Consider the following 12,712-nt stretch of genomic DNA (forward strand, 5'->3'; position numbering starts at 1 on the left):
ACGTAGTAGTACAAGTGCTGCGGTGGAACAGGAGGCACGCCTAGCAAATAAGCCGCAGCAGTACATTAATTCTGCGCAGTCTGATCTCCTCGTTGCAGCTGAAGACGATATAATCTATGGAGATCTACCCACTTAGTGGCATTAAATTAGGTGTAAGCACTATCTGACGCTGTATAAGATAGCTTATAACTTCTTATCTATCCCTGCTACAACCTGTGAGTGTGAGAGGTGCTTTAATTGAGGCTCTGCAGCTACAACACAACTAGATTGCTAGAGGACTTGTTGACTTGGAGTTGAATGATCTCTGCGACTAGCCCCTCTGGAGCCTCTAGAAACACTGGTTACTGCAGTAACTGCACTGAACAGTAGCTTTATGATTAATTGGCTTAGCAGTAACTGTTACTGCATGTAAGGCTGTTTTAATTCACTCTCTATGTAAGATCGCAACTCTATTGCTGCCAGCAACGCCTTAAAGCACTACTGACAGTAACAGTTACGTTCAATTAAACACCATGCCTACTATGATGGTGAGTATGCGGTTGCATTCAAATCAGCCCAGCAAACAAGGGGTCTTAGCTTTGCAGCGTCAAGATGTAGACCCTCCATTAAATACCCACCAATTACCTCTTCCGTATTCATGTCCCTCCTCTTCGCATACATTTACAGAACACCCCAATGCCTCAAACAGCCCCATCCGCATCCCTAACCCCCACGGCGCCCTCTTGACCCGCGGAGACATCCACACCTCCACCCCCAACTTGTACTCCATTCTCCTTTTCCGCCACCTCCACTGCTTCTCCCGCAGCCACCCGCCCAAGCCCCTCCAGCAAATCATCCCTCAGATCCTCCCAATTTTCCACCCCGATACTAACCCGCAACAACCGTTCGTCAACGCCACTATCACTCATCCTCCGCCACTCAATCAAGCTCTCTACACCACCTAGGCTGGTTGCATGGTGGAAGAGCTTGAGGGCTGAGGGGAGAGAACGGGCTTGTGCAGGGGTTTGTGTGTAGATGGAGAAGACGGGGCCATAGCCGTTTGGCATCTGTTTCTTTAGCCAGAGCTGATCTTTTGGTGGCTGCAGCGAAGCATGTGTAATCTTCTTAATCGTCCTCTGTACAATTTCGACGGAAGACTTGTCGCTGTCTCCTTGGCCAGTGAGCAGACCATGCAACCAATGCACCAAATTCGTGGCATTGTCTGACTGTCGCCGGACGCGCAGTTCCAGCGTCCTTAAACTCCTCACCCCAAGCCAACCTTCTAAACTCCCCAACACACTCCCCAGAAAAACCCGTTCGAGCCGCAGAACTCTTGCGCGTTCTCGACCAGCAGGGTCAGTAGCAGTAGCTAGGATACCACACAGTAAATCGCTATGACCGCCGATATATTTCGTCCCAGAATGCATGACCACATCTGCGCCCCACTGAAACGGATCTTGCAACCCCGGTGGCGCAAACGTTGCATCCACACACAATATGGCGCCCCTCTTATGCGCACGCTCCGCGAATTTCTGGATCTCGTATGCCTCCCCTGTAGGATTGAGTGGCGTTTCCAGATGCACGATGTCGCCGTCCCCAAGGCCTGCAGCATCCCAGGCAGCCTCATCGGCGTGGATGTCCACGGTACGTAGATTGTGCATTTTCTTGTGCAGATCAATGATGCCGTGACAGCCGTGGTAGCCATCGCCAATCGCGACGACTTTAGGTACAACACTAACGAGTAGGGCGTGGAATGCACTAAGACCACTGCTATAGCTAACTACTTGGTTACTCAAGCGCTCTAATTCTTCATCTGGTGTACCCGGGTATAGGAGTGGCGTGAGGATCGTTTCGAGGCGGTTTATGTTGGAGGATGCAAGGCGGGAGTAGACAAGCGGGGTTTGGAGACCGACTTCCTCGACACCGGAGGACGGGACGGGCTGGAGGGCGGAGGGGTTGCGGGGGTAGCGGAAGGTAGTAGAGGTGTGGATTGCAGGCGCGACGTCGGTGAGGATGTTGGTGCGGTCGTCGGCATGGATGGCCAAGGTTGCGAGGGAGTAGGGCATTTTGGAGGTCTTGAAGGGGAGAGAGATAGTGGGTAGGGTTTGGGGAGGGTTGATATGCTAGTGCGAGTTCTTGAGAGGAGGAAGTAGAAGGATGGCGTAAGGAATTGAGAAGAGGATGGAGTAGCTCTTGATACGGACAAGAATGACGGGATTGAACGAAGACAGAAATACTAAACATCTATCGCATACTGTCTAGGAACAGAGACAAAAACCCAAGAACAAATCATTGAAAGAGGAGACGTAAAGGACTTGAAATCCAACAAGAGAGAGGCTGGCGATCGGAGTCATGCCTCTACTAAACACTATCGATATTGACATTCACGCCCTGTAGTTGCGATCTCGGAAGCTAGCTAGGTAGCCTTCGCACGCCATCAACGCCGTGCCTGTACGCGTCTCCCAATCCAGGCTGGCTCAACGGAAGAAGGCGTCGGAGCGGGTGGTCTCGGCCTGGTGAGGGCTGCTTTCGGATAGTGCGGGGTTGTTGAGCTGACAAGGTGGGGTGAAGCTCTGCCCCTCCCCCTCCCCTCCCTGCTCGCGAAAATTTGCTCGTTCCATTCCGAGATGCAAGGGCAGATGTCAATGTATCACCGGCATGTTCATCACGGAAGCCGTGGAAAACATGCTGTTTCAGTAGTTCAGAGTTGTCTTTCATTGCTACTGGTTGGGAGTCCTAGTAACTTTTTTGGTCGTAGTTGAATGCTCCCACAGCCAAGCTGAAGCAATCGATTGAACCCACAAGACCATTCCCTTCATCCCCTAAGTTTATCCACGGTGCATTTCTTGCGCAATTCTACGCCTGACCACATTCAGCAATGGCTGGCGGGTTCTTATACTTGATGCCGCCGGATTTCGTGCCGCAAGCCTCAATCGACTTGACGACGCGCATTGACTCGATGTCGCCCTCGGGTACCTGGCCGAACACGACGTGCTTGCCGTCGAGCCATGAGGTGACGACGGTGGTGATGAAGAACTGAGAGCCGTTGCTGCGAGTCATGTCAGATGGAGTCGTCGCTAGGGGTGGGTCGACGGCCACTTACGTGTTGGGGCCGGCGTTGGCCATGGAGAGGAGGAATGGCTTGGTGTGCTTCAACTTGAAGTTTTCATCACCAAACTTCTCGCCGTAGATGGACTTGCCGCCAGTGCCCTGCTGTGTGTTAGAGGACTGCTTTTCCTGATGCTTGTGGCGGTGTAGCAGGAGCAGGCGAGGCACTCACATTGCCACGGGTGAAGTCACCACCCTGAAGCATGAACTGGGGGATGACTCGGTGGAACTTGGAGCCCTTGTAGCCGAAGCCCTTCTCGAAGGTGCAGAGGGCACGGAAGTTCTCGACCGTCTTGGGGACGACGTCGTCGAAGAGCTCGAAGTTAATGCGACCGGACTGATCTGGAGAGAGGGTAGTGTTAGCAATTGATTCACCAGCGCTGGGGAGATGGCATTGTGATGGAATGTCGACGGGCTCTCGAATGCCACCATGCCGTAGCGTAGCATGGAGGGGTCAATGGAAACAGCCTACCTGTCACTTCGCCCGTCGAGGTAACCTCGCCCTTGTTGTCGACGGTGATCTTGGGGCCCGTCCAGGTGCAGTCGAAGTAGACTTTGACGACCATGTTGGCTGCTGATGGGGAAAAGAAGCGTTTGTTGAGAGGAGTTCGAAGTGTCGTGGTTGTTGCAGAGCGAAAAGTCGAGAGGAGGGAGGGAGACGACCTGAGGTGGGGCAACATGGCGGGGCTGTGAAAGGCATTAGCGCCGGACTGCCCGCGACTGTTTCCTCCAGCATGCCGTCAGCGCGCCGCCAAGCCTGATTCTGCGCGAGATTGAGAGTGCGTTTGCATCTCCGATGCAGCTGCAGAGTGATCCCGAGGCTGCTGTTCACTGCGGGGGAGATGGGGCGTGCGATATTACCTGTGGAAGAACCAGGAAATTACGAATTGAGGACTGTACGACTGGCACAGCGGATCTGGGGTGGTATTGGGGCTACAAGGCCAGGGGGGAAGCACAATTGGGCTGCTAACAGTATAAGATGCGAAGGCAACTACGGTACAAGAATCGAGGCAGCGAGATTGCAGCGTCCGTCCTGCAGGGAGAGACGATGGGATGGTCGCAGGAGCTGAAGATTGGTGAAATTTTCTGCGCCCATCATGGTCCTAGCGCTGGGCCAAGCCAGCATGGCAGCATCAAGGGAGAAGCCGATGAGGATCCAGCATCGAGGAATTGCCATTGATTTCTAATACAAAGAACCTAAACGTACATTTCTGTGTGTTTCGGGGAGCCAACCCTTCTAGATTGAGTTCAGCCCTTAGCCTGCGCATGGTGCCAAGCTCTGCCCTCTCTCGTCCCACCATTTTGGAAAGCTCAAGCTCAGTCTGTGTCACGTGATTAGTCCAACTGGCGTGTCCATGTCAAACGAATTGATCCTAACTCTAAAATCACAGCCAGTATCGCTAGAGATTGTAACTTAGCAGTCGAGTCGTATCGTCTTGGAGGTGCATGATTGAAGAGAAAGCTCCACGTGCAGCTTGGCAGGGCTCCGACAGCAGGCGTTCCGAACTGGCGCCCAAAGCAGCATTCAATAATAAGCTGCCACTTCAACATTCCCTGAACACCAAAACCTCCACCACCCACCCTAATTTTTACTACAATGGACCTGCAGAGTCTCAAGGACCAAGTGAGCAATCTCACGCTCTACGACCTCAAGGCTGGTGTCCGAAAGGTTCAGAATGGTAAACTCTCCGGGGTGGATGCCACTCCTGGCCGAATGCTTTGCTAACGCGTGCTACAGCCGTCATGAATTATACCGAAATGGAGGCGAAGGTGAGAGAGGCTACAAACAACGAACCGTGGGGTGGGCAGGCCGAAGATCTTATTCTGAGGGCCTTGAATGGCTAACTGGTTTCAGGTGCATCCTCGTCCTTGATGCAGGAAATTGCCAATGGAACATTCAACTAGTGCGCCCTCCCCCATCAGTTGGGAACTACCTGGCCTGACTCAAACAGCCAACTCTTGAACGAGATCATGCCCATGATCTACAAGCGCTTCACCGAAAAGGCGGCAGAAGAATGGAGACAGATATACAAAGTAGTAAACCCGTCTTTCTGGGCAACACCAGCTTCTGACATGTGCAGGCCCTCCAACTCCTCGAATTCCTCATCAAGAATGGCTCTGAACGGGTCATCGACGATGCGCGCTCTCATGTCTCGCTCCTCAAGATGCTACGCCAGTTCCACTTCATCGACCAGAACGGCAAGGACCAGGGCATAAACGTGCGGAATCGAGCTAAGGAACTTGCGGAACTCCTAGGCGATGTCGATCGAATTCGTACCGAGAGGAAGAAAGCGCGGGCAAATCGAAATAAATTTGGCGGCGTTGAGGGTGGCATGGGCGCCGGTGGCTTCTCTGGCAGCGGAGGCTTCTCTGGAGGGGGAGGAGGCGGTGGCAGCAGGTATGGAGGATTTGGAAGCGAAGAGGCCGGCTATGGTGGCTATACTGGGGGTGTGTATGGCGATGGTGGTGGATTCGGAGGGAATGAGTCGAGCTTCACGGACACACAAGCTCGGCGAGATCGCTTCGAGGAATACGACGAGTATGATGAGGGCGAAGTTGCTTCTCCACCACGGAGGAAAGAGAACACAACGTCAACATCCAGCCACGTCAAACGAGATGGGCTTAAGACGGCACCTCCAAAGACGACGACTGCTGCGCCTGCTGTGGATTTACTGAGTTTCGACGACGCACCAGCAGCATCCACCCCCGCAGGAAAGCAACCCGCTGCTCCAGTTACGCAGGATGATGACGACGATTTTGACGACTTCCAGTCAGCTGCTCCGGCAGTGCCTGCAGCATCGTTCGTACACACCTCAGCAGCTCCTGCAATCGCTCCTCCCAAATCAACACATACAATTGGCTCTTCGACACAGTTTGCACAGCCGCAGCCACACTCAGCTGCGCAGAACAACAACTTGAACGACCTGTTCGCTACTGTATCCCCAGCCCCCTCTGCGAACAAGATGACGTCGCCTCCGGTGTCCACTCCCGCAACAACAGCCCCAAGCATGTCCCAGCCCTTCCGTCCTGCCGGCTACGGGAACATCGGCCCCAACTATTTCACCTCAGTTCCTGCGCCGTCATCGACTAACACCACGCCTTCTATTATGTCGCCGGCCATCGGCGGGAACAAGCCTGGCTCTTCTGCGCCCAAGGCATCTGGCGGCGACGCTTTCGCTGCTCTCCTTTCGGGATCCGCGCCAAAGAAGCCAGCTACCCCGACTCAAAAGGCCACATTGGCAGATATGGCGAAACAGAAAGCAAGTGCTGGCATTTGGGGCGCTCCTGCTTCAAGTTCGGGCACTCCCCCAGCGCAACAGAAGCCTGGAGGACCAGGCGGTGCTTTGGGCGATCTCTTGGGGTAGTTTAGGGGATAAAAGGGGTGTCCCGGTGCTGTTATTTTTTGCGGATTGTTTGTCAATAGGAGTGGAAGTTTGCACGATTGTGATTCAGTTGTTTGATGCTTAGAATTTGCGGATGGGTCACGCATTTAGCGGGCTCCTGAAGAGTGAGGTGAGGGATGAGGGATTCGAGGCAACATGAGAAGTCAGACGGTGGTTATACGATAGGTATCAACATCAACTTGGAAACAAAACACTCAACCATGAGGCGATGTTATGACCACTTTACTTGCAGTTCTAACTCCCGCCATCTGATTGGTCCTCATCCCTGTCAAGCCCCTAAACAAACATACCCGACACTACGAAATTCACCCAGCCCCTTCACCCCCCACTTTCTCAACCCTCGAGAATGCATCGATGCACGCCTCGCACTTTTTGTTCAGCCTCGCTTTGCTACTCACGCCTCTCTGCCTGATCTCGACAACATGGCTGTATTCGTATCCCCTCTGGCATGGCTGCAGATTTCCACAACCAGACTCAGACTGGACGCCGACCTCGAAAGCGCCGTTTAGACTCCTCGCGCTCGGCGACCCGCAACTCGAAGGCGATTCCAGTCTTCCGAAGCCCTCTTTTCACTCCCTCCCATCTCTTGCAACAATCGTCCACGATGCGCGATTCGCGGGCTCGTGGTCGCGACGGCAATACCTCCTCCGCGCCGCCTTGTCGGATTACTCGCGGCGCTTGCCCAAGGAAAGTTGGAAGTGGGTCAGGCTGCAAAGGAAGAGACTAGATCTTTGGGGCAATGATTGGTATCTGGCGCATATTGTGCGGTGTTTGAGATGGTGGACTCGCCCGTCGCATGTTAGTGTGTTGGGGGATTTATTGGGGAGTCAATGGATTGGGAATGAGGAATTCGAGAGGAGGGGGAGGAGGTTTTGGGAAAGGGTTTTCGGGGGGCTGGGCGTGGTGGGGGAAGGGATTATGGGGGGAGCTGCTGGGGAGGAGGGGCAGGAGGGGCAGGAGGGGAGACAATGGGGCGGGAGGGTCGAGGTTTTGGGCGAAGATAAGAGCTGGGAAAACAGGGTTATTAATATCGCCGGGAATCATGATATTGGATATGCAGGAGACTTGGACGAAGGCCGTGTCGAGCGATTCGAACGCGCTTTTGGGAAAGTGAATTGGGATATCTGGTTCACACTTCCTCGCACCAATATCTCTTCACCTTCTTCGAATACTACGCTAGGCGATGCCGATAACAATGACAACAACGAAACCGATCCCCCGGCTCTCCGCCTCATAATTCTCAACTCCATGAACCTCGACACCCCGGCCCTCTCCCATTCCCTCCAAACCCAAACCTACTCCTTCCTAAACCACGTAATCTCCACATCTCGCCCCGTAACTTCCAAAACCCATGCCACCATCTTACTCACTCACATCCCGTTGTACAAAGAACCCGGCATCTGTGTCGACTCGCCTTTTTTCGATTTCTTCGACACAGGGTCTGGTGTCAAGGAGCAGAATATGTTAAGTGAGCATTCAAGTAAGGGGATTCTGGAGGGAATATTTGGGTTGAGTGGGAATGAAGGTGCCGAGGGGCAGGGCCTAGGGAGAAGGGGTGTGGTGATTAATGGACATGATCATGAGGGGTGTGATGTGCTACATTACTTTCCACGGATGGGAGAGGAGGACGGAGAATGTGCGAAGTGGTATGAGGCCCCTGATTCTGCGACTGCGACTGAGGGTGCTTCGTCCACAGACGCCGACCCCGACGTGTCTAATCAAGCAATCCCCGACCCTGAATCCTCACCGAAACGCGAACCTCACTGGCGGGCGATCCGCCTCCCAACCTCGCCCTCCAACCCACCCAACCCTCTCCCCATTCCCCCTACAAGTTGCACCTCCCCATCTATCCCCCACATCCGCGAAATCACACTCCGTTCCATGATGGGCGATTTTAGCGGCCATGCTGGCTTCCTATCCGCCTGGTTTGACGCTTCCCTGGGCGAACACGGGGAGTGGAGACTTGAGTTTCAGACGTGTGGGTTTGGGATTCAGCACTGGTGGTGGGGGGTTCATGTGTTGGATCTTGCTTGGGTTGTGGTTGTGGTTGGGGGTTGCGTTGGGATGACGTTGGAGGGTTTTGTTGGAGGTGAGGTGAGTGTCGATGAGAAAACGAACAAAAAGGGAAAGTGGGAGGGAGGTAAACTGACGAAGTCGGAGAAGGTTCAGGGGGAGAAGATAGATAAGACAAAGTTACGTCTGCAGGTGATTGGACATAACGCTGTCGACAAGAAAAAGAGAAGGAAAGAAAGATAGTGACAAGATATCTTGTGTTGGTATTAGTTTTCAAATACCATATGTAATCTAGGTAATGCTCACATCCAGCGAGGCGTCTCAGGAAGTTACTTGGAGTAGATACCATTTAGAGATTTAAATATCTATTGGCATCCCAGCCGTTGAGTCAAGGCCGTGAGATTTCGTTTCCTAATTCCTCATTCCGGCCATTGTCGTTGAATCATGTACATATGCTTCATTCTCCCTTTTCTAGCAGAAAGGATCTTGATGCCGCTTGCGAAACAAACACGATCATGCCACGTAAATGTACACTCATCCTCCATGACCGACCCGCAAACACCACGATCACTATGAGCACAAACCCACTTACGCCCCTCTTCCTGCCCCAATCCTTCCCTCCCTTTATCTTTAGATTACCCCAAAAGCACCCTTGACCCTCCTCCACAACTCCTTACCCATAGCGCGTCTCGTATCCTCCGTCCTCAACGCCGCCTCTTTGTTCTCGCTTGCCCGCCTCAACAGGAAATTCAAGCACTCGGTAGTAGTACCCCACGTCATACACTTCACAACCTTAGCCTGGACATCTGCTTTCTTGTCCGCGGCTTGCACGAGTTCTTGGCTGATCTCATCTGCCATGCCTTGAAGCTGGGCGTACGTGAGACGCGGCAGGGACTCCGCGGACGAGGAAAGCAGCTGTGAAGATCGTATTGCTTGGGCGCGTTGGACGGAAGCGTGGTTGTGGGTTGCGAGGACGATGTTGACGTTGGGGAAGGCGGAGGTGGAGGTGGGAGTGGATGCTGAGGTTGAATGAGATGGTGGTGGAGGTGGGAGGATACTGGATGTCCAGTGGCGTCTGAGGACGGCTTCGGCACAGGCGTCATAGCATGCGTCAGTTTCTTCTTTTGTGTTCCAGATTAATTGCCGTGGCTCGGATGCGAGATATGCACCACGAACTAGCTTTACACCGGCGATATATCCCTCCCGCTCTGCTTGTGCGAGATGTTGTGCGAGTTTTATGGGTGTGGATTTAAGGTAGCATTGGTAGGTTGAGTAGATGATGGCATGGCCGCTTTCTGGGGTGTTATATTTCTTCTGGAGAGCCAATGTCCATTTATCAAGACCAGGGTTTGTGGATTCTTCTTCGGCGCCGGGAAGGAGTGCCACGTTCTTCGCGGCCGCGGCATCGCAGGCCGCGAGAATGGCAGACCACATAGCTGGTGTGGCATCTTCTTGGGATTTCAGAAGCTGGAGCGCGCGGCGACCGAGGCCAGACCATCTATATCACATTAGCAGCTGGAAAGAAGGGGCGAGATGCATGGACTCACTTCAAACCAATGAAATCTCCCTCCCTAGCCACCTCAACAGACTCCAACATGCCTTTCCTCCAAACCTCAATTTCCTTCGCTGTCTCTTCTTCTGTGATCTGGCTTGTACCTCCTCCTAGCACTTCAAGAGCGTATTCAAGGATTATCCCATCGTACCCCAGTACATCACGTGCGGCAGTCGTGTTCACCTTAACTTCTTTCGATGTCTCACCGGCGCAGAACTGTGCATAGAACGTTGACTTCAGAAGTTTTGCAAGGACTGGATTCCGTTCGATGCTCATGAGGAAGGACTTGGAATCGAGCATTCGCCGCAGGACAGTGAAGCATAGTGAAAGGAGGGCAGGCGACGATGACATTCCAGTAATGAGGTAGGAGCGAAGGACTGACGAAGTTGGGAGGCGAGCGAGTCGGGACGGTGTCGGCGGTGACCTTGTGGGTGGCGAATTAGAGAGGAGATGTGAGGAAGAAGTTGGTGACGTTGGAGCAGCAGAGACGTGGCGACGTGAGCTGGAGTGCACGAAGCGGGGAGTTTGTGAAACGGTCCTGTGTGAAAGGGCAATGCCTTCGAAATGTCGAAGGCTTCGAACTCGCGGACCCATAGTGAGGTTTGGGCGTGAAGACGGCGGTTGTGAGCTTGATGGGTTCCCAAGCTTTTGTACTGTACTTAGGCAGTAAGTAGGATATCGTCAGTGGTGATTGGCACGACCTAAGCCAGCGTACCACACTTTCTCTCGAAGACAACTTCACATCATCAGCAAAATCTAGAGGCTCTTTATATCCCAAGGTTTACGTACCAAAAAACAAACCATATTTTGACCCGTGGATGTCCCACGGCATCATGAGTGCGGCTTCCGTCGGCATGCACCTTGATGCTCAATACACTCGGCATTGCCTTATCGCACCATTAACACTTTGCCATTGGCCAACCCCGCTTTCTCGTCAATCGGGGGAGCTGGCACCGTTGGGGCGCGGCACAAGCAAGATAATGATGGTTTTCATTGTTGGAAGTGGCTGTGGAGGATTGCAGGGTGGATTGTGCCAAGATCGTTGATGTTGTGAAGTAGCCTTGAGGTCGGTTGACAGCTGGCCAGAACCCCTGTTCTGGATCACAGGATTATCATCAATTGACCTCAATTGGCTCCCTCGTGCTTCTTCATGGCCGTCATATCCTCAGATGGTAATCCCGGTTTTAAGATCCTACTTGGCAATTTCTCCAACGAACACGAAGCCAGGTCGCGTTAGTCGCCAGCACGGCTCAAGGGACGATCTATTCCACCTCTCGGCCTCCACACATTTCATCCGCATGTACCCAGCCGCCACAGCTCTAATCCAACAACACTTCAACTTAGCCCGTTCTTTGACAAGCCGAAATAATTTGTAACCTGTAGAATGTCCGGTATCGGAAACAAGTGGTCCTGGGGGATAAGAACGGCCGAAGGGCGTTTGCATGCGGGGTATCAGGTGGGTTTGATGGAGCGCGGAGTTGTAGAGAGTCACTGGAAGGAGAGAAATGATGTTGAAGTCGAGCAGCATGAAGAACTTTTTGGATTTCTTTGTCGTTATATCAGTAGGTTCCCACGTTCCTTCCCTGTGCTCACGGAGTTGTGTATCCGGTCGTTTCCATATTGCCACCAAGATTACATACTTTCCATCGCAGCCGAAGCCGCTACCTTCTCGAGCTATCAGGGTTCTTCTTTGATAACTTATTCGCCCTTTTCCTTGAGAGGAACGGTTCCTGTTCCTTCTGAATTCCCCAATACGGGCTTTGAGGCAAGGCCGTCATGTCACTCTCATCTCCGCTTCCGTATCCATCTCCTCCGTTTGAGCGTCTCGCTCCCATATCTTTATCTTTCTCCAATGGGCTGCCAAGTATCACACTGAAGTCAACATCCTCACTCTCAGTGTTGCTCTTCTTTCTCCGCTTAAACGGCCTTATCAGTATATCGCCAATTCTCTTGCATGATTTGTCGTGTGTCATCTCCCAATCAGGGATCGGAGGAAGGGGCTTCAGCCTCGGATCTTTAGGAACATTAGCATGGGTAAAAAACCTGATGCTCAGTATTTACCTGACTCATGGGACTTCTTCCATGCATTGATCCTTTGGAGTTCCGCGGCTGCGGTGCGCTTGTTGACAGCCTTCTTCTCTCGTTGCTCCTGTGTGTACTCTAGTACCGTTTGGCTGCTCTGAATGAAGATTGGAGGTGACGCCATGTCGTCGAGGATTCGTGTGCTGGGTAGGTGAAGGTGAGACGACTCTGGGGGAGGGTCTTCTCAGAGACCTCTCCTGTAACTTTGGTGTTCGAGGGTCTCTCCGACGTTCGCACGCGAATTTCCTGACTGGGCTCGTGTGTAGCGATGAAGGCGGTGGTAGTAGTAGCGATAGTGTTGCACACCTAAAGAAAGGGCGTTCAAGATGTAGGGCACGGTCGATAAAGAGAAGAGGGAAGTAAAGAGATACGTGCAGTCCGGTCGAAATAAAGGCAGATTGTGAACGAGATCTTGGTTGATGGACTCTTAAAGACTTGGTGTTCACACATGAAGATGGTAACTCCGGTTCCACTTGGCAGCCTTGAGTGAGAGACTTTCTCTTCAGCAGTGACAGAGCCAGGAATTGGTGTAGAGCACCTTATTGAGTAGAAGTATTGATGCTCTTTGAAGTGA

At 52.8% G+C, this 12,712-nt stretch overlaps 6 protein-coding genes across 6 annotated transcripts; 2 read left to right on the top strand and 4 right to left on the bottom strand.

The window, feature by feature from the left end:
• Nucleotides 1-388: 388 nt before the first annotated feature.
• Nucleotides 389-2,439, bottom strand: BDR25DRAFT_306764 (PLP-dependent transferase). The gene has a single exon (XM_033690699.1). It carries the CDS (start codon nt 2,043-2,045, stop codon nt 681-683), a length of 1,365 nt encoding a protein of 454 aa, XP_033542171.1. The 5' UTR covers nt 2,046-2,439; the 3' UTR covers nt 389-680.
• Nucleotides 2,440-2,835: 396 nt separating this feature from the next.
• On the bottom strand, nt 2,836-3,653 carry BDR25DRAFT_318577 (cyclophilin 1 short isoform; the record flags this gene model as incomplete). Its single annotated transcript, XM_033691756.1, has 4 exons — nt 2,836-3,028; nt 3,083-3,222; nt 3,260-3,429; nt 3,560-3,653. The coding sequence occupies 4 exons, from the start codon at nt 3,651-3,653 to the stop codon at nt 2,836-2,838; spliced, it is 597 nt and encodes a 198-aa protein (XP_033542172.1).
• Nucleotides 3,654-4,629: 976 nt separating this feature from the next.
• On the top strand, nt 4,630-6,632 carry BDR25DRAFT_306766 (ENTH-domain-containing protein). Its single transcript, XM_033690700.1, has 5 exons — nt 4,630-4,766; nt 4,826-4,888; nt 4,943-4,991; nt 5,040-5,121; nt 5,169-6,632. The coding sequence occupies exons 1-5, from the start codon at nt 4,685-4,687 to the stop codon at nt 6,450-6,452; spliced, it is 1,560 nt and encodes a 519-aa protein (XP_033542173.1). The 5' UTR covers nt 4,630-4,684; the 3' UTR covers nt 6,453-6,632.
• A 185-nt stretch (nt 6,633-6,817) lies between these two features.
• BDR25DRAFT_337072 (uncharacterized protein) lies at nt 6,818-8,865 on the top strand (the record flags this gene model as incomplete). Its single annotated transcript, XM_033693160.1, has 3 exons — nt 6,818-8,179; nt 8,324-8,501; nt 8,800-8,865. The coding sequence occupies exons 1-3, from the start codon at nt 6,846-6,848 to the stop codon at nt 8,863-8,865; spliced, it is 1,578 nt and encodes a 525-aa protein (XP_033542174.1). The 5' UTR covers nt 6,818-6,845.
• A 16-nt stretch (nt 8,866-8,881) lies between these two features.
• BDR25DRAFT_270517 (FAD-linked oxidoreductase) lies at nt 8,882-10,778 on the bottom strand. The gene is made up of 2 exons (XM_033687213.1): nt 10,052-10,778; nt 8,882-10,002 (listed from the first exon to the last, which is right to left on the bottom strand). Exons 1-2 carry the CDS (start codon nt 10,648-10,650, stop codon nt 9,135-9,137), a joined length of 1,467 nt encoding a protein of 488 aa, XP_033542175.1. The 5' UTR covers nt 10,651-10,778; the 3' UTR covers nt 8,882-9,134.
• Nucleotides 10,779-11,717: 939 nt separating this feature from the next.
• Nucleotides 11,718-12,262, bottom strand: BDR25DRAFT_318581 (uncharacterized protein; the record flags this gene model as incomplete). The annotated part of the gene is made up of 2 exons (XM_033691757.1): nt 11,718-12,070; nt 12,118-12,262. 2 exons carry the CDS (start codon nt 12,260-12,262, stop codon nt 11,718-11,720), a joined length of 498 nt encoding a protein of 165 aa, XP_033542176.1.
• Nucleotides 12,263-12,712: the final 450 nt, after the last annotated feature.

The sequence above is a fragment of the Lindgomyces ingoldianus genome (assembly GCF_010093535.1).
Source record: "Lindgomyces ingoldianus strain ATCC 200398 unplaced genomic scaffold BDR25scaffold_39, whole genome shotgun sequence".
Lineage (NCBI taxonomy): Eukaryota > Fungi > Ascomycota > Dothideomycetes > Pleosporales > Lindgomycetaceae > Lindgomyces > Lindgomyces ingoldianus.

What these genes read in the sequence shown, in the direction of transcription:
- BDR25DRAFT_270517 (XM_033687213.1), bottom strand. Translation starts at nt 10,650, where the DNA reads ATGGGTCCGCGAGTTCGAAGCCTTCGACATTTCGAAGGCATTGCCCTT. An exon ending in GGAGATTTCATTGGTTTGAA is followed by an intron (nt 10,003 to 10,051) that starts GTGAGTCCATGC and finishes AATGTGATATAG; the next exon opens with ATGGTCTGGCCTCGGTCGCC.
- BDR25DRAFT_306766 (XM_033690700.1), top strand. Translation starts at nt 4,685, where the DNA reads ATGGACCTGCAGAGTCTCAAGGACCAAGTGAGCAATCTCACGCTCTAC. An exon ending in TGTCCGAAAGGTTCAGAATG is followed by an intron (nt 4,767 to 4,825) that starts GTAAACTCTCCG and finishes CGCGTGCTACAG; the next exon opens with CCGTCATGAATTATACCGAA. An exon ending in TACAAACAACGAACCGTGGG is followed by an intron (nt 4,889 to 4,942) that starts GTGGGCAGGCCG and finishes AACTGGTTTCAG; the next exon opens with GTGCATCCTCGTCCTTGATG.
- BDR25DRAFT_306764 (XM_033690699.1), bottom strand. Translation starts at nt 2,045, where the DNA reads ATGCCCTACTCCCTCGCAACCTTGGCCATCCATGCCGACGACCGCACC.